The 22,281-nt window shown below is 28.2% G+C and overlaps 1 protein-coding gene across 1 annotated transcript in view; it reads left to right on the top strand.

The window, feature by feature from the left end:
• The first annotated feature begins 1,149 nt into the window (after positions 1-1,149).
• Positions 1,150-22,281, top strand: part of LOC112596844 (serine/threonine-protein kinase NLK-like) — a 26,632-nt gene continuing 5,500 nt past the window's right edge. The window contains exons 1-3 of the mRNA XM_025342666.1: positions 1,150-1,168; positions 4,624-4,659; positions 4,758-4,792. Of these exons, the coding sequence (XP_025198451.1) occupies positions 1,150-1,168; positions 4,624-4,659; positions 4,758-4,792 (90 nt within the window). The remainder of the gene's footprint in view (positions 1,169-4,623; positions 4,660-4,757; positions 4,793-22,281) is intronic.

Here is a 22,281-nt window from a genome sequence, read left to right as displayed (position 1 = left end):
TTGTATGGATACATTATTTGGTTGATTTTCAGTAGGTAAATTATAAGTATTTTCTGTAAAATCTAGCTGGGTTTCACCAAAATCTACTGGTAAATTGAGAATATCAAAGTCATTTGTAACTTCATTGTCATTATTGATTATTAAAGGAATGTCATCATTATCAAACAATTCAACAATATTATCTAAATAATTTAAATTAACATTAAATTAAAATTAAAGTTAAATCAGATAAATATAATACAAAATAAATCATTTACTTAAGTCATCTAAATCTTCTATATCAGACCCATCTTGGTCATCATCACTAATATTCCAATCTAATAGTTCAACTAATTCCTCATCAGTTAAGCCTTTTTTTAATACCCTCATTTCTAAATAAAATAATATTGTAAAATATCAATAATACAGTTATAAATATATAAATATGTAAGTACAAGTATGTCATTACTGCACAGTGTATCATAGGTGATACATTTAAAAATATTCGAAAATAACTGTATACTTACTACTAATTTGGATTTTAACAACAAAAACGTTAACTACAGATGTTATACACAATTTATAAATATTTTTTAAGCGTTTAATAACATTATAAACCAAAAATATATGGCTTTTAAAAATCACTGTTCTTGAATTTTTATTACTGATTAACTTTATCAGAATTCGTGATAACATTCAATTTGGCGGTTAAAAAGTATAGATAATATAATCTCTAGAAATATGTTACCAAGGTAACAAGACAACCGCACAAATAGTAACTGTTGATAAACAGCAGTAATCACCATATGTTTTGGTTGTATCACAGGTGATACAATGTGCAATGTAGGGTTAAAATGAAAACGAAAAGAAAAATAATAAAATGTTTAAACACTTGTAAAAATTTTAAACTCACTAAAATTTTTAGAGACGGAGCGTATACGTGTACAACGGTTAAAAACGTACTGAAGAACTGTTGGCTCTTTCAGAATATATAAAGACGAATTTGAATAGTGATTGCGCACCGCCGTGGAGCTGTTGAACCGAGATCGTCAGCTGGCCACAGCGATACTCGCGGCGCGTCTATTTCCGATGAGTTAGCCTGTGTGTAAGTTAGGAGGAGGTTATTAACCACTACGGTGCGAAAAAAATAATATAATGCAAAATTACAAGATGTGCGCTTGGGCACGAGGTTAAACTTATTATTATACAAAACTAGTAAAATGATACAATATTTGGCAGGGGGGTGTGATCACACCTTAACAATGACCTAAAGTATGAGGAATGGCGATAGAATACAAAATGATAACAAAACAAAACAATCTCTTATCTGGTCGTCAATGATAGCAGTGATAACAGCCACAACTGATTCCTGGACGGCGGCGAGGATGACAGGTACCGACTGATTACCAATGACCGGAAGTTTCACTAACGTGCATGCCGTCAGAGGCGGGGGTTGGTACACCTGGCTGGTGCAGCGCTCACGGCGTAACGGCGAACTGCGGACAACAATGGACACTGAAGATTCCACGTGAATCTCTCCCGACCGATCACGAATCCCGGGGATGGGCGCACAGGGCCGCACTAGTTAATAACAGCGGTCAGCGGCACTAATATGAGAATTAACAGAAACGCGAACACGCAAAAGCCCAAGAAACTGAATAGTTTGAGAATGGCGCGACGGAAATGGGTGTAGACCACATGTGCTCGGGCACGAACGATACCACAAACGGAGCGATGACACAAGGAGGTCAAAGCCAGGCACAACGGACGAAGGGATGGTCACTTCTTACGTCGACGCGATGAACCTGCGGATGGCGAACGAGCGGTGCAATCGCGATAAAAAACACAAAATAAAAATAACGGCTGACAAAAGACGACAAGCGTCAGCGGAGACACACACACGGAACTGGTTTACCGTTGACGGCGATAGCCCGCGGTGCACCACAATCCTGAGCAGGGAGGGGGGGACAAGGTCGAAGTGCGTGAATGTTCGACGCCCGTCGTGACGTATGACAGAGCAGCGACAGTGTTGCCCGAACAAATAGGTAGTAAAGACTACGTCCGGCAGAAGGTACTAATATCGGACAATAATGTGTTTTTCACTAAAATAGGTATTTTAATATCAATAAGTATATCACATCCTGGCGACACGAGTCGTGCGAATTTCGAAATTAACATATCGAATAATCTTATTGGTATTTTATCTAACGGCAATATATTGATGTATTTATTTGATTGACGTGTCAATACCTGCGACAATTATTAGACTTAATATCGGTTATTCACTAATGCCTACTTAATGTCTCCTATATGTTGTATTCATCGATATTATTTGTGTACGCAGCTGCAAGTTATAAGTCTCCTAATGATATTATAATATGACCAGTATACTGCGGTTTAAATATTTTTAAATTTATAAAGTTAAATAGGTGAAAATAACAATAATAATAAAGTTCCGTAGAGTCGTACGTAAAGTAGTACGTAAAGTCGCGTACGTACACGACTGCGAAAGAGGGGGGGGAAGTGGTGGGGGAAAATTCATGTCGCGCACGTGAGCGAGGTGCCGTCGGTGATCAGAAGGATCAGAAGGATCATAAGGATCATAAGGATCATAATGATCCCGCATCAGTACTCTCTATTTTATACTACTACCAGCTCGTCCTAACATAATAATATAACCGATCCTGTAGGTATTATACGAAATTGGTTTTCCAGCCAGCCCCTACCTCCGAGGAACGGCGATTATCCGGACGGACGATCACACGGCAGAGCGGGGTTTGGACACTCGAGCGTGCGAAAGTACGACGTCCATAGCGGTTTGTCCGGACACACACGCATATACACGGACTGACGAAACCGTTCGCGTGCCCGTTCCTGTGGGAATACTCGATGGTGGCGGCTCGCGTGAGTGCAGGCGTGCGTGCGCCGCGCGAATGTGGCGAACTACCCGGCAGACGGGGCTTTTGACGACGACGAGGACGAGGACGACTACGATTGTGGCGATGACGACGACCAAAGGCACCCATCAACGGCGGCGGCGAGTGTGGCACGCGACTTGCCGCCAAATGCGGAAACGCGACGTGCCGCTGCGGCGTCGGCCAACGGAATAATTTATATACGCACAAATACGTACACGTTTCTATGCATGCCACGCTACGGATACGATATTATTAATCGAGGAAGACACGCGTCGACGGCAGTGGTCGCACGCGCCGCCACAGGGTAATGAAAAATTAATTGCAGCGGAAGTCGTAACATAATATAAATGTACGCGCGCCGCGTACAACTGCATGTACGGACTGCGCCCGTCCCCTTATTACTTATACGCGTCGTTGTCGTTGCAGTACCTACGCACGCACGACTATTATACGTAATGATAATAATATAATATAATACGCGTATTTGCCGATTTAAGTCGGAGCCGACGATCGATGAGTGTGCTCGAGCATTTAATATTACGCATTGTTATGCATTGTAATGTTATGATCGTATTACAAATAATTGCATCCTGTGATTTAAATAGAACCATCTATATGCGCAATTATGTATATAATAATATGTAGGTATGGTATGTGATAATACGGTATGGTGTGCGTGTTATACGCGCGTACTAGTGCGTTCAATTATTGCAGACATCGTGTAGGTGGTAGCCACGGCGTTTTCGACGTTTCTGTTTAACATCTTCAAAAACACTCCAATGTCCGCGCGCCGATCATTCACGTTCATTTTGTAGAAATTTTCGTTAATTTTAAATACCTCTTAATTCCGTGATTGAAAGTGCTAATTCTACGTATCGTGTTATAAATTTTCGAAAAAAGTACACGTCACGGAAAAACGATAAACATATTTTATTATTTTTAGAGCTGAACATTTTTAATGTACTCAAATTTTTTTCGATCTGCCTTAATACTCCTTCTTAGTTAACAATAATCCTTCAAATTTTGAGTTCGCGATTTAAGTTACACCTTCTACGTCATTACCAGCATTTCGTTAATTGATGGTCAAGACTGTTGTTTTATCCTAGAACTTTACGAGAAAGGAAAACGAAAATACTTCAAAATATTGGGAAAAATTATGCCTTTCAAAAATGCATTAATTGTTTTAGGATAATATTAGAAATATTTACTGAAGTAGAAAAAATTGTCCGTTAAATATGCAGAATAAAAAATGCATAGAAATAAAAATTATTTTACAAAGTTAAGGTTTGCTACGGTTATATATTACTTAAATAATGTTATAATAAATTATAATAAAACAGTAATATTTTTGGTAAAATATCAAAATATTAGTCTATCATTATATAATATCAATATTCTGAATTCTGAACTGGTAAGCAAGTACTTTAATTTGATTCTGATTATGATTTTAATAAATACTATGAAAGTTCCTAGCACTTTTCTGTAAGTTTAATTCGGTCTAATACCTACCATAAAAGTACCAACTATTTTGGTCTGTTTAAATAAATAATTTTTGACAATAAGTTATATGTTATCGTTTTATTCTTATAACTAATGTAATTAACATGACATAAGTACAATTTAAGTGGTGGTTAGGTTTACTATTTATTATGAAGAAAAACTTAATAAAAAATAATTTAATAATGTTGTATAATATTCTAATTAAAAGTTATTTTTTTTTTTTTAGCTTTTACTGAAGATGGCAAAAATTATTTTCCTGTTAGTAAATTCCTATAGCATATTTTGTAGTAAGTATCTATTTATCTATAAATTTTAATGATAACATAATATACCTAACTAATATATGTATTTTTTTTTCAGATATTGAAGGCAAGCCTAAAAATGAAAGTCAACATGTATAACTCGACAATACCGAAAGGAATTTTACTTTGTCCGTATTTATAAAAATAATGGTAAGTTATTTAATCATTCAAAATCTTACAATAAAGTTTTTGATTTAATTCAATTCAGATTATCTAATTTATTAACAATGGTAATTATTATTTGCAGCTGTTAACATGAAATCATACAAATCCACTGAATTTCGCTTATTTAACAAACAATACCAACTAATTTATACCATCATTCAGTTTATGAGGAAAATTATGTAATAAAATACTTGACAAAAATGGTATGATATCAAATTTATATTTTAGATTAATATAAATTGTATTATATATTATATATTATAATATTTTTTTTTAACTTTTAAGACCACGATACGTAAGTGTAGATGGAGTGTAGTAGGTAGCTCTTTCCTTTCTTCATACCGACACTCACTACGGTTGTCCTCACTTACCCCTTTCTTTCGCCCTAAAAACTATTACGTATATTCACAAAAATTTTTTTTTTACAATTAAAATAATATTGTATACAATTTGTTCTTAAAAGCTATTTTTGACAATCAAAACTGTTTAATTCCTTTTTTTTTCATAAAATATATTATGTAATAGTCATACATTAATAAATTATTAAGTGTTATTCAATTATATATTCACATTTTTTTTCCAACAAAATATATTATTTTATCATATTATATATGATAATTAGGTATTAAGTGCTCAATTATATTTTATTTTTTTCAATGATGGAAATGAATACAATTATATTATCTATCTTTGTTACTTACATAAGTGGTACAGTTCATTTTTTTTTTTTACTAATGATTTTATGTATAACTAAATAACCCATAATACCCTTCACTAAATACAGTCCATATACATGCCAATTTTGATAGTTACTATACTCTGTGTGTTCTGATTCTTTGTTTATGTCTCTAATAACATCGTCTAATTTTTGCGAAGATTGGAGTAAATCTTATAGTTTTGGAATTTGAAAATGACTATTTCTTAAATGTATTTTTGAATTTTTTATTTTATCTATTTTTAAACCTACTTCGGAAACATTTAATAAAGAAATACCTGAGTTTATATTAACTGATATATTAATATTATTGATTTTATCTTCCAATGCCTTTAGTATTGTTGTTGGTGTATATGTAATGACTAATGAACATGTATTTGGTAATTTTGTAGTTCATGCCCCTTTTAAAATATGGAATGTCGTTGATGCAAAATAAACCAGAATGGTCTGTATTGTTGTTGATACTCAATAAAAAAAAGTATTTTTTGTATTAAGTTTCTTAAAGTAAGCATAATTATGGAAAATATAGTGAACGACACATTGTTTAGGAAGTACAGTATTATTAGTTAACTTAAGTAGTTGAATTTCACAGAGTGGATATATTCCCAAATAGACCGACATGTCTAACTCACAATATTTTATAATAACTTCTAGTGTGCATTTATTATAGTCAACATTAGAAAAGGATAAAAAATATCAAGTATTTTGCGAAATTACTAAATATGGATTACTTGGTCAAATAAACATAAATTGTGAATTAGTTACCTCAATTGTGGCATTGGTCATATTTGAAATAAAGTATAAATTTCTGGAGTACATATTGGAAAATTTATGATGAATAATAATTGAAAATTTGAAAATTTGGTAGTTATAGTCACAAGTTTCATAAATTCCTCTAAAGATGAATTTATGTTAATGTTTAATGGTAAAACTTGATTTAAAGATAACTCGTATTGTATATTTTCCAGAATTATTTTTAACTGTATTTAATTGAGGATTACTGGGTAAAGTATATTTTTATGTGTCAATAATAATTCATTTAATAATTCTTCCATTTCGAGCGAAAAACTTGTCATGATAAAATTAAAATTTGTTAAATAATTACTTAATTGTGGATTTATTTTAAATTTCATTAGATCATTTTGCTTATAATTAATTTTATTAATCAAATCGTTGTGTTCTCACTGTAATCTTATGAAATTTTTTGATGTTATTGACAATACAAATGATATCTGATTTAACGATAATTGTACTAATTTTACATACAATTTCATAGTAATTAAAGTTTCGTTGTATTTCCTGATATTTATTATCTCCCACTACTCCAAATGCCCAGTTTTCAAATTCACCTATTGCATTTATTAAACCTCTTTTCATTCTTATTTCGTCTTGTAGAGAAATAAGAGCTGTTTAACGTTTTAATAATGCCGTCTTAGTAATTTTTAACCCTAGTGTGCGTGTGCGCGTAACACGTCGATTTCGCCGCGCCGAGTACGTCTCGTGCACACACACCGGTTCAAGTTACTCGCCTACACTTCCCCAGCACCTCCACCAATTGTAACGTTCCCTCTTCACTGAGCGGTCGCGGACCTTGCGTTCCCTACCGATGGATTTATTTTTTATTAACGAGGTCTCGAGAACTCGACCTTGGTGTCTAATATTAATATATTAGAGATCAGGGTTACCTTATTTAAGTAAAGCGCAGTGTTATAAGTGTAACGTATATTAGGTTTTAACAGATAATTTGTTAATAATATATATATATATATATATATGATATGGGTTACCGATCCTGGTAGATTTTGACGTGCTGTGAGTGAGGATAATTGAGGGTGGCCGCACGGATCGTCGAGGAGTCTTCTTCGCCGTCTGTCTCTACTCCGTGTTGCATACTTTCCTTTTATACGTATTGATAATAGTTATATATCTCAGACTGCTGCCTAAAAAGTAAAAGCTTAAGGTCAGCAGTCAGCCTCGCTCACCATTCCTCACACTCAACATTTTAGCAACGCGTGCTCTACCTAAGGAATAATGTACGATGTCGATAGATGGCAATCATTACACTCTACATACCTTATTAATATATAAAAAAAATTATACCATTCGACAATGTCATAATATATAATTATTGTATTTTACATCACAAATATATCATCTTCTTTTTTCATTGTTCCATCACAAATATACTGAACCAAATAGCAATCAATAGTAGTAAGTATTTTTTTCATTCAATACATAACCGATAAGTGCTGTTGCATCCCGACGATAACGTCGAATCATATATCAACGCATAAATGAAATACTTTATGTATTAAATATTATTTAATTAAAACTTAGATATAGAAATACACTATTGCAAGTAGGTACAAGATGTTTATAAGCGGTGCTACGTTCTGATTCCAAAAATACTGTTAACAAGAGTGTGAGTGGTGTTACGACCGGCCTATGAGCGTCTTGGATATCCCTAACTTTCTACAGAGATTTTGCCCTGGTCTCCCTTAAAAATAGTTGGTTGACAAAGAACCAATTGTGATGGTGGCGACTTCCGATGACACGAGGACTCTCGTATTTGATTATTATTTTTGTCGACTCTTGCACTCTCAGAGTTTCGACTTTTCTAAGAAGTGAGCGATACGCGATCATAATTCAATTGTCTTTATTAAAATATTACAACGCTCACAATATCTGCCCTGACTTCACATTAGTCATATTGTCTTGTCTTATTAAATAATCAGAACATGTGTCACCACACCGTACAATATGTATATGTTTTAAAATATACTAAATATTCTATGGCCCATAACAGTTGTGGTAATATATATTTATATTATAATAATTATTGCAACAACAATTGTTAGTACTTAAAAATTAGGTTAAGAAAACAAGTAGTAGAAAACATAGTATAAGTTTTTACTTTGTAACTAGGTTAAGATAATAATAATGTTAGAAGTAGGACAATTTTATGATAGGTAATGAAATAATTAGAATAATGTCAAAAATATAATTAGTATATAAGGGAGTAGATATTAAGATATGCAGGAAGAGGTCCACGAGTCGTGGCACAGTAATAAACTCATTGAACTATTTTGTTTGTTAATTTATTGTGTACGTACGAGTGATCGGCGTATACGACACAGTGCCTAATAATATCGGTTTCCTTGATAATTGTTTGATAAAACTAATTTTGTAAAATAAAGAGATTGTTAAATTTCAATTTATATAAATACTGTTAAAATTATATCGAAAAAAGAAGTGCCTTACACAGTTACACATCATATAAGTATTTAACTCATCAAATTCTTACCAATCATATAATCAATCACAAAAAGTTCTAAGTCTCTATACAATTTGGAAGAAAAATTACTAAATTTTGTATTCACTCAAACGACATACTATAACATTTGTTTACACAAAAAAAAAAGTCATCTATAAACAATAGACAACAATAATTCTGGAAGAGCTATGCACCGCTTGACACACCAATGCTTATATAATTGTCTACTTCATACTTGTGAATCAGTACTGCGTAGAATATTTGTCGTGTGCGATATTAATGTACAGTACGAAGTTAATAAATACTGTGTAATACTTGCAGCATAAATGTAGCAAATAGCGACGGTTAGCACTTTTTTACTGTTTAGGGGTAGCAGTAGTACACTACCTGTATTTAGGGAACCTAGTGATTTCCGATCAATGTATAATGATATTGTATTGTATACACAAGAAGTAAAACTAATTATTATTTAAGAATCATGTTTAAAATAAACATAAATTTAAGCGTTCTTTAAATATTAAATAATAAAATCCACTCATGCCATATCATTTCTAGTACCCATAATATACCTATTACCTACTTATTTTGATAATAGGTACTTAAAAATATATTTTTTTAATAAAAGTATTTTAAAGACTTAAAGTTGATGACATAACGTATTCATATGGTTAAGTACTATTTATAATAAATTTATAGGATTAATAAATTAATCTTTATTTTTGAGTGAGGTGAGACTATATTGTAGTTACCTTCTATAGTTTTTTTACGTACCTACCCATTGAAAATTACAATCTATAAGTAATATTATCAGTAGATAATAAGTTCTACCTAAATTTGTCTGTAGTGTATTTTAGGTAGTTCTTTGGATTTTTAAATCAACAAAGCTTTTCAATTAGTGTTTTATATAATATAATATTAATAAATATATGTTAGTATTGCTGTAAGTATACACCTAGTTAATAATTCTTTTTAACTTAATTAAATTAAGTTAACAATTTATTTATTTAACAGAATTAATAGACATTTTGAATACATTAATTAAGTTAAGAAATATCAATAACCCGTTTTTTCCAATTCTTGAGAAAAGTGCTGGAAATTATTTTATTTTTGATCTCCTCCATAAAAAAGTATCAATTATTTTCTACTAGAAAAAATATTGAAGTTGAAAATCTAAACATTTTTACTACTCTTAAAAGTTTTATAATTAATAAGTAATAAAATATTTTGTGTTTTATATATCTTATATTTAAATACTATTTCTTCATACTTGATATTATTTCCTTATATTACTTAATGTCTTAATAATTTTTTTTATCATAATGTAAAAATTAATTTTATTTTTATAGAACTATGAATAAAATATGTATTCTAATACTGTATACATTCATTATTTATTCATATTATATTTACAACTTTTAAATATGTATATACAATTTTTGTTAAAAGAGTTCTTTTTCTCTGGAAGATAAATAAATATACGAATATTTTATAGTAGTTTCAATAGAACAACACTATACTCTATATCTCCATTTATTATAGTAAGTATATCATATACTTATTACACGCAACTACACTTCTATATAAGATATAGTTAATAGGTACTCTGTAGTCTTTGTAGACAATAGATTTATAATTTTGGATCTCACCTCTTATGAATTGGACTGTACAATAATATTTTGATAGCTTAAAGAGGCTGTAGTCTTGAAGACAATAGGTATGTGAATAGTTGCTGTCATCGAGTTATTACTTATGATAATTCTGTCACACTATCGAACATTCAAACGTACTCGATAGCCGATAGCTTTAATCTCGCTCACGATTTAAGATATATGTATTATATCTTGCATTATTTATATTTATATACTTTAAATTATAACTTCGCCAAAATATTTTTTCATACACTATATTTTAATGGTTTTATTCTCAGAGCATGATATTCTAAATCTATTTATTTTTTTTTACTTCACTTATAGGTGATTTTTTTTGCATATTTAGAATTCATAATAACAGTATCTCATTGTTTTGTTGCTACTTTGTTTAACCGACGTGTCCATTTTTTTAACTTTGTCGTGTCTAGGTCATAATATTAATATTGTATTATGTACCTATAAGGTTCAGTTTTCTAGAATCTGCTTCATTTTATTTTCAACCAATTCACTTTTTCGTTTTCAGTGTTAATTGTTGTATTTTTAAACATACTTTTACTAATTTTTCTAAGTCATAAAATTCATCATAATGGATATTTGTCATTTTAAAAGGACTTGGATTAATTCTGGCTATTGAAAATAATAAAGCCCATTTTTGTGTTGTATACATTTTTTATGTTCTCTACATCTTTCAATGATAGCATGCATGAAGTCAGCTTTAAGGTGAAAATGTCCGGATTCCATGAACTTGACATTAATTGTTTCCAAATTTTGTAAATACATAATAATACTATCTTGATAATATTAAATGAGATTAAGAACAGTGCAAACATCACTTACTACATTTCTACATAAAATAAATAACCAAATTTTCAATTACAAATGTCATAAAATCACTCGCAACAATTGTGATTTCGTAATTAAGATCACATGTGTTTATTACAAACATCACCAACCTCTAATAGACTAAATAATATGTACCATGCACATACAACATTTGTACACAATTGCACAATATATAAAAAGTTGTTAACAAGAAAACCATGTAAATAACTCATTTTTCCGCAAGTTTGCACTTACAACATTTGTGCTCTATGCAATGATTGGTCGGGAAATAATCATTATTAACAAACACTCTTTGTCCATACGACGATAGTGTGTTTTAATCGTCGTATTTACAATTTCGTCGAGAAATTCGACGAAAACGGATTGCCCCACCATTGTGAGTGTGACGATGTCTATAAAATAAAATTTAATGCTACTTCAGCACAATTGCTTCATAGGCCTAATCCATCTTAATAATAATATCTTATTTACAAAAATTATTCCTAGATATATTATATAAAAAAAAAAAATAATAAAATAAAATAGACGACTGTCTAGTGTCTAGCGTCTACAATAATATACGACACAGTAATAAATAGTATAATAACGCTACAATATATGTTGATTATACATTTTAAGTCAATATTTACTGGCTTAGCTGATAAGTATATTTTATAATATAGGTGATATAAATAAGTAAACACTTAAAATTAAAATTAAACTTTATAACATGCGTAAAACTTTTAACTTCCCACATTTCTTTTTTATTTAAACAATATTTGTTATTTTTTGTGATTTTTTGGGGTAAAATAAAAACTACTTATAGGAAATTTTCAAGTTTTATATAGTTATAAAAATTGAAAATTTTATATATTTTTAATATCAGAATGATTTACAAATTTTGCAGTTTTTTTCAAAATTTAAACTTCAAATGCTAATAAAAAAAAATGTTGTTTCTGCGTTTTTAATGTTTTTTTAATTTCTATAACTTGCTCAGAATTGTATTATATTTTCAAGTTTTTTGATCGATTCTATTATTCTAAAAAGATTTATTCATCACTTTGAAAAATAAACTTAACAAAATTTTAAGTTCAGAATGTCTACGAAGAAGAGTATTATTTTCGAAAATAAAAAATCTCGAATCATTGTAAAATCAATAGATTAATTGTTTGATTCATAATTTAAAATTTTAAAATTGCAAATGTCAAAAATTGATGTTTAGTAGGTAAAATAGTTATTCTTTAAAGTTTCTTTATAATATAAATTATTATGTAACACGTAAATAATTTTACTAATATGTGTTATGCATTCTATTTATATCAAAAATAGTAGATTTAAGTAACCCAAGTGAAAACTATATATTAGTTATATTTTAAGCGCTTGAAAAATAAAGACAACATTGCATGCAATCTGCATACGTCCTCTCAAGTACCTACCAAAGTGAACATTTAATATAATATAAATAAATAAATATTTTCAGAACAACTTTATCCGTCAAAATATATTTTAGATTTTATTATATTAAATATTTTATAATTTTATATTTCAAAGCTAAATTTGCTCAAATCTGAAAATAAATTGTCCGCTAGATGGCAGAACATATTTATGATTATTTACCTTCTATTTAAATAATTTATTTGAGAAGTAGAGTAGCCCAACTTTTTGATAATAGTAGATTATGTAAATTTGATTATTATTTAAGACATGTAAGTTGTAACTAATAATAGTCAGATCAATCTTACAAAATAACTAAATATATTTTATTATTAATTCCATTGCCATTATAGCAACCATTAATCATAACAACTAACTAAAATTTAAAAAAATTAAATTTATCAAAAAAAAAAAAAAAAATGTTATTTAAATTATTGTATTTCGTAACCATGGTTATTATTAAGAATAAAAATAATCTTAAAAATGTGCTAAAATGATTAAATATATTTATTTTTAAACAATAGAATTGTATATTAAGCTGCAGATGCTATGCGCCTTGTAATGATTGAATATATTAATACTAATATTTATTTATTTTCATACAAAAAATACAGTAAGTTGAACTAAAGAGAACATGGTAGGTATATTACATTTTTAAGCTTTTTGACATAGTATACAATTTCATATTATTGATATGCTATAATATATTTTAAAATAACAATAATCAGTAATAATTATAGCAAAGTTATATTTAATACTTAATAGTAACAAGAATATAACACCGCATGGTAATACGGCACTGCAGGAACACGTTCACTAATTGTATATTAAGATCCAATAGATAGGAAGTGCCTATGTGACTTTATATCATGTTTATCATAATATAAATAAATTACTATCATGCTGATCCATGGTTCCGCTAGAATCAGAATAAATATATATGAATAAGACCAACACATTTTTATTTAGATCGTGATGCTATTTCTGCTAGTATTATTTTCTACGGTATTACATTTTATTGCAAATTTAGTGATTGTGAAACAGTTTAATTTTTTAAAACCTATGATTTACAGTAATCGAATAAAATAATACTGCCAGGCGGTGAGAAAATTCAATTTATTTAGGTATTACAAAAAAAAAAAAACTTGTTTTATAATATCTAACAGATATTTAACCTTTGATTACTATATTAGTTTTATTAATCGTCTATACTCTATAGAAACCAGATGTTTAGCTATCACTTGTTAAGATTTATACAACTTTTAAGGTACCCGATTTTATAAAACTCTTGGATTTACTATAAAATATTAATAATTTTAATGTTTTATTCCAATGAAATTATTATGATAAAAATACAAATTATAAGCTCTTGTGGTATGTGTAATATTACTATAATTAGTAATTTTACATTGTAATTGTAATGCTGATTAACTTTTCTCCTTAAAGATTGATATTTTTAAAGTAATTGAATATCTTATAATAATTTATTGTAACATCTAATTGTATTTATCATAAAGTATGATATAGTTACTATCGTTAGTGAGTACTTAAAATTCGTATTTAAGAAATTAAAAATTAAAACAAATAAAAGAGATTTTTATGCTATTATATGATTTCTCATATATATAAAATGTTAAATTTCAAAATACTATGTAGGTAGGTACTTTAAAACATTATGAAGACCATAAAAAGTGTTACCTAAGTCAAAAACATTAGACAATGGCTGTATATTAATTATTTTATTAGATTATTTTGAATTACACGATTAGGTGTACGTCATTGTAGTGCATAGCGTGTCATGTTGAAGAATTATTTGTTACATTGCTTATCTGCAGTTATCTTTATTTATTGTTTAACAACTTAAAATATTTTTAAATTTAATATTGTGTAAAATCATAATATCCTAGAATTATTTTTAATCAGATAGGTAATTAAAATCATTAAAGATTTCAGAGTGTCCAATTTTCTTTAGGTCATCATTCAGATTAATAAAATTGCACAAGGATAATTTAATTTAGTATTCGTCTGAGGTCTGAGGTCTAAACTCCAAAAGGTAATATTTTATTATTATTAATTATTATTATTATTAGACTCTGAGTGAAGTACTAACGGGATTAGCTTTAAGATATTTTTATTTTTACTATATAATGTAATTATTATCTGTCATTAACTTTTACTCTTTTTACTTTTTTATGGCTTCAGTAAATAATTAACCAACATTTTTATGTTCAACCAATTACATTTTAGACTATTTCTAATTGTTTTACCATACAGCAAGCTAAAACATTTGATATGCTGTACAACTTTGGATACAACTAATCATCAATCATACGACCAGTAACTGTAATAAAACTATCCTGTAATAATAATGACCAACAGTCCCATGTACAGCTATATATTGTTAAAACTTCTTAAGTTTCCCTTTATAATATTATCTTAAATTGATAATTTCAATGAATTTTTTTATTGCTGCTTCTTCTTCTTCTAATTCTTTACAAGCTTTATAGTAAGGTTTTACGATGGCTATACATTGTTTAAACCCAGTACTTAAGCAAAATGATAAAGCCATTTAATTCGTGGCTACTTGCATTCTGTTTCTTCAGAATTACAAAAATCATTATTTTCTCTATTAGCATAAGTTCAACGACGTTTTCTAGATTGACAATGATTTTTACAAAAAATTAATTACTATGAAGTACTTTGAATAGAGGTAGACGTGGGAGCAGTGAAATATATTAGGGTTATGATTTCATAACAAAATTGTAGCATATCTATAGTTAAATGAAAAATGCAGCGAAAACCATTATTAAATTTGAATAGCCTATTATTGTACAATGTACTCGTGTAGGTGTTTAAAAAAATATATAATAAATCCCTATCAATGCATAATATTACCCAGGGCCTAAAATTTTCTATTTTTCACACTACACTTATATTTTAATTAAACGTTAAATTGAATAGTAATAATATAGAAAAAAGACCATTATTATTTGCTACACATTTTTGAATTTCGTTATACACATTTCATTTTTTGTACTACACAAAATGTATCGTAGTGTACACAATTTTAGGGCCTGAAATTACCTATCTATAAGGTGTATCAATATATTAAGGGAAGATAGTATGCCAATCATTCGATGACGGTAGACGGCACACGATTAAAGTACGTATCGCCACGTCGGTCGAACTGTCTTAGTCAATCACGAATATATATAGGTACGTAGTGTTGGCTGTTGTTTTAACGTGATTTCTCTACTGTCCTACTTCTACGTCGTGTTATGAATAAAATAAAATAATCAATAAAATTAGATAAAAATTTAATTATAATGTCTATTATTCTCTAGACTAAACTACTTATATAATTAATCATTAATTATTTTGTCATTTAAAACTTATATTGTTTTTACATATACTTAACGTACAAAAATTGTAAAAATGATTTTCTTTTGTTTATTCTATTAGTAATATATTAATAATGGTATAAACACCTTCAAAAATAGAAGCCTTCGATTAAAATAATTCTCGAAAACGCGATGATTTATCATTGAATTCTAATCTAATAAATCCGTTAAAGTAATTAATAAACGATTCCAAATTTATTGTACAGCAGAGCGATTGGTTTACCGATTTTTCAACTAAATTATTTAAAATTAGGTACCTATATAAGTACATAATACATATTGTACATACCTTTTCGATTTAGAAAGATTGGATATCGACTGCAAATAATGAATTTTTTTTTAATTTTTTCCTAAAGATACCGTTGATCCACCATTACAATAGAACTCATTGTTTTCATTTTCGGAACACTAACTACAATATGCTTATTTCCTATACGATTACTGCCTTACTCAACTTTTGCAATTATTATTAATTTTAATACTAGTATTTAAAATATTATATGAAGTATTGAATAAAAAGGTATACGGTTTTCAAGACAACTATTAATTCTCAAATGAAAATGTGAAACTATTTTTTTTTATAAACGACATTAAAAATCTTATCTAGGTTTACATTAAATTATATTCTTGATAACGTAATTGAGTGAGACAAAATACTAAGTCACATTAAAAATACCACGATTAAACTTTAAACGCATTTAATGTTATCATATATTATAATTTATAACAACATTACGTTCAATATTAAATATTAAAATATTTATTATTTATTTATACACTTATAAGCACATATTATTTGATATTTGGTTTTGAGATCTATCGTCTAACTACATATTGTTATGGTCAATTTGTATGTACAACAACTATGGATTTTATACTTGTTACCTATAAATTTTAATTAAATTAATTATTTTAAACAGCATTTAAATACACGCGTATTTCTGATACACTAATATCCGAGTAATTACACTTGTACCCGGATTTCAATTACACGGATATTAATACGTTTAAGATACGTGAACATGGGACCCGTGTGCACATGTTAGTTAAACACTTGGTCAAAATCGTGAGCTCTAACTTATGCATAATATATGCACCTACTTAACTGATGATTTCACAACTTCAAATCCCAAGTGCTATTATTTCTTAGTGTTTTAGAAATTTGGTAATTAAGGAATTATATTATATACTTATTGTTATTTATTATTAAAAATCCAACGTATAAGTTAAGTATATGTACCCATGTATGGCTATATTATATTATACCGGTAAATAACTATAGGCAATAGCCAATAAGTGATAAGTGAATACCGTTGTCTAGACATTTTTTGAACATACTATCAGTTTAAAAATGAAAAAATAAATATTTTGCTAATAAAGAATATACTTAATTTATAATTATATCTAGGCATCGATATGGTTGAATTATATGCGCAATTATTAAGTTTACTAGACAATGAAGATGTATTGTATTGTTTTATGATATACGTGATAAAAAAAAAAAAAAAAAAAATATAGCGATAAACTGTAGTAGTTTATTATTTTTCTTATTAATAGTTAATCGATATACGCAGTCATGAAATGAACAGCTGACAATTATAACGATGATAAAAAGAGTATAATCGTTCACATCACAATTATTAGAGCTCAATAATACGCTAATCTATACGTATGTATTATGTATATGTATCTAATAAAATACAAAATGGTAAAAACTATATATGAAAATATGGTGTTTATCAGCTGGTATACCTACTAGTCTTACATCATTATAGATAACTATTTAATACTCTTTAGAAATACAATTATAAATTTTATTAAAAAAAAGGAGTAAAATTAAATTCAAACGTTATTATAGTATAGGAATACCTACATACAAATTGAGTTTCAAATAGTCTCAATAAAACATTTTAAAATGATTTGAGTTCCAAATCGTTTTAGCCTTTTAGGCACATACTATTTAAGTCTTGTAAAATTAAAAATATATAAACTAATTGAACCCGCATGTTTTAATACTAACTGAGTCCTGTCATACTTTAAAAAAAACATCTATTCCTTTTTATTTTTACAGACTTAGAACTCTCTGTAACAATTAATTTATTTTACTATAGGTATGGTTAAAAATATTTTAGATTCTAAGCGAAATGATGAATAAATTAATTTTTCAATAAATGTCTAAAAGCAGGTTTTTTGTTTTGACTCTATCGTAATTTTTTAGCAGTAAAAATGCTTAGATTTTCAACTTTAATAGCTTTTCTGACACGAAAGTTAACTATTCTTGAACACTTTAAACTATTGCGTATTCTTATACCTATTAATATTATTTATTGTATTTATCCATAGAATAATATTAATTTCGAGCTATTACCTATTTATGCAATCATGTTACCATGAATCTATTCACACTGACTTAAGGTAAGGTAGTATATAATCACTCAAAATTTAATAACAATAATACATTACATAAATATATATTAATATATAATGTAGGATTTTTGTACATTTATAATGTATTTTTAAGTATAAAAAATTGAATAGTCGAAATGCTTAACAATTGTACGCTAACCGATATATTTAACGTTAAAAAATGTAAATCTATATGTTTAAGTTCAATAAATTTTGTCAGAAAAATTAATTAGAAAAAAAATAATAATTAAATAAATGTAATATTTTCGACAAAAATTTTAGTAGTTAAATAAATTACTTTAATAGCAATATCAAAAACATATTATGAACATATATATTATATATACTTATAGTAATATAGGATGACAAACCGTCTTCGCACAAAATCATTTTTCTTAAATGCACTTATGCATCACTAAATTCAAATTTTACACATTCGTTGTATGAATCTTCTCTATTACAAGTACATTTACTGTGCAACAGAATTACCTATTATATTTCAAATAAGATTTTTATTTAACCCTATGTCCATATTAATTGAACAATCTAAAAAAGCACGCTAATACTAAAAGTCCCAAACCTATACAAATAATATTATATTATAAAATAATGTTCATCGTTTTTTATTCAGTCATCAATAAGCAAAGCACCAATGTCTGTAGATATGTACCAGCTAGTTAAAATAAATAGTTAACCATAATTTTGTAGTTATATATAGGTGTTACACTAACAATTGGTCATTATTGGGTCATCATAGTCATCTCCACATTCAATCAATAAAATATATTATAACCCCTCTATAAAAAAAAAAAAAAATAAATAGGATAAAAATCTTTTGTAATTTATCTAGCACTTATATAGTTTTTACTTATGTTTTTAGTAGATTTATACAATATATATATACCTAACTTAGTTAGTTCAACGATAAACTATAAATTGCATGTATTAATTTAGGTATATGTATGCTCAGATATTACACATTATAATTTATATTATAGATCACAGTTTCTCAACATTTTTTGATTTATATAGGCATATAGCAACATAAGATATTTTATAAAAATCCAATGGTACTCGTACTCTAAAGAAATATATTGTGTATTTATATATTTATATTTTGTTATTTTGGTTTTTTTTAGATAAGTTTAACCAAACATATTATACACGCGTATTATTATTTTTAATTAACTATATAAATAGTCAATGCATTAATTAATTACTCACACGCTATATTTTTCATAAAATTATTTTATTTTAACTGTGAAAAATATATATAATTGTTTTATTTTTGAAATGATTTCAAAGCACCTCCAATTTAAGTTTATGGTGCCCTGTTGATTGGCAACCTCTGATACCTATTTAGATACTGAAAAGTAAAAAAAAAAATATAGCAATAACAACGAAACTTAATAATATTTTATTTTACTAAGGCCTCATCATAGTCAGTATATATATATATACTTATGGTTTATGACAGCTATAATAGTATATAGGTATAAATATCTAATATAAAACTATATGCTGCTTTATACATATATATATGATAATAATGATTTAATATTATTATTACTTTACTATTTAGTATTTAGTGTAGGTATGAGATCGTTAGCTATACTATTATTATAACATTTTTTTTTTTTTAAATTAATTATGCTAAAAAAATAACTAAAAAAATTAAAATGAATGTCTACAAGCGTGCATCTATAAATTACAACCAGTCTAATATACAACTGTATATTATTATCATTCACATATACGCATAAAATATTATAAAAAATAATAATCTTAATTGTATTAAACATCGAAAGTACCTAATCTATATAATTAAATTATAATGCTATAATTAAAAAATTTTCTGAATCACAATCCAGAAAAAAAAATTCTTTTTTTTTTTTTTAATTCGGCTTTGTACATATACTTATAGTATGATTTGAAGTTACAGCACTCATTATTCCATAATCATCAATATGAAACAATACTCTGTATTGTATTGTAAAACACTGCTGCAGTTTATATTTACTATAAAATATAAAATTTATCCGACATGAAAAAAACAATTGCGATCGACGATTGTATATTAATAAATTATTTTTTTTTAAGAAAACACATTTGTTGAAAAAACAAACGAAAAAAAAAAACTTAAACACTTAGCCCTCGCCTTACTTACTTTGCGATTATTATTATGTTTGAAAGTGTTTAATATATCATTATAAGCAATATAAATTCCTATGATAATAAAAACTGGAACTATGCAGGCCTTACGGTTATCTATACATATAATATCAAACAACATCTAAATACCTATAGTATACACATAATTAATGTACCTATATACAAAGGTCGCTCTCAGAACATAAGTTCAATAAGTGTACACGCAAGAAACAAAATAGAGTTTAGATGACTCATGCTCATTTTTAATTTTTTTTTTTCAAAATGTATTCTACGATAATATATGAGGAACTTGATGTAAAACAAATATGACAAAATTGATTTTTTTTTTTTTATAGAAGTATTTTTTACCTACTTTTAAGTATATGTTATATATTATATAAATAATTAAATGCTCCCTTCCCCCAGATTGTAAATATAAGTATTGAAGATCAAAATCTAAAATGTTCATCAATTATTATAGGTAGGTACTCAGTAAAAAAAAAAAAAAAATACCTACTAATAACAATAACCAATGCACTATGCAGTCTTTTTTTTTTTTAATTTTTATTGAGACTATTACAATTTTTAAATACATATATGTTACTATATAACCATTGAAGATTGCTGCGCACACTACTTACGTCACTATATATACATACCCCCGCAGTTTAAGTATAAAAAATATAAAAACTGTAGATTTTTTTTCATTAATTAATATACACAAGGGACAATATAGTTTGCTCACCACCACGCGTAATGTGTATAGGTACACCCACAATATTCAATTAAACGGCCAATACAGTTTGTATTTCATAGCCTAAACACAACCCTAAACCCTACATAAGAAATATTATATACCTTTCACTGCGTTCACTGCGTAGGATACAATACAGCAGAATTTATAGATATGTACTTAGCAATATCTACTTTTATGTAAAAAACCAACTTTCAAAAAAGTAACAATAACGAGCACTACGTTACAAAATAACATGTAAAATGTAAACGCGCCCCGCAGTGTGGGTTTAACGGTTACTGTTACTACTCCGTCGCCACAATTTAATGGCCAACCGGGTAATTCTATGGGACCGTTAAACGCACTTAATATTACCTATACCTATGCGTTATTTTCATTATTTATGCGTGCTACACGTAAGTATATCAAATAATCATAATATTACATTAATGTTACTTAATATACTATGTATAGTATATCGTAATGAGTATATGTGAAATAAAAACATGTAATAACAAAACATTGATTAATGATATATATTATAGTAAAACGAGTGCTCTTTTTTTTTCTCCAGGTGCGAACCACGATTTCGGGCGGCGGCGGCGGCGGCGTTTAGGCAAAGTTCGTCTATCGCTGAAACATCATCGCTACTATGCGCCCAAGTCCGCCAAGTGGTGCGTGTGGTGTGGGGCGCGGCGCGGGTGCAGTTCGAAGTACAGACGGGCCAAACATCTGCTGCTGTGCTGGTGGCGGCGGCGGCGGTGGCAAGACAACCGACCGTGTGTGCGTGTGCCGGCGGCGACGTGACTGATGTGGGAAAAAAACGGTCGGC

Source organism: Melanaphis sacchari, unplaced genomic scaffold (genome assembly GCF_002803265.2).
Source record: "Melanaphis sacchari strain LSU unplaced genomic scaffold, SCAv2.0 Contig354_pilon_pilon, whole genome shotgun sequence".
Lineage (NCBI taxonomy): Eukaryota > Metazoa > Arthropoda > Insecta > Hemiptera > Aphididae > Melanaphis > Melanaphis sacchari.
Note: the sequence above shows the minus strand (reverse complement) of the source record. Positions and strands in the feature narration are given on the sequence as shown.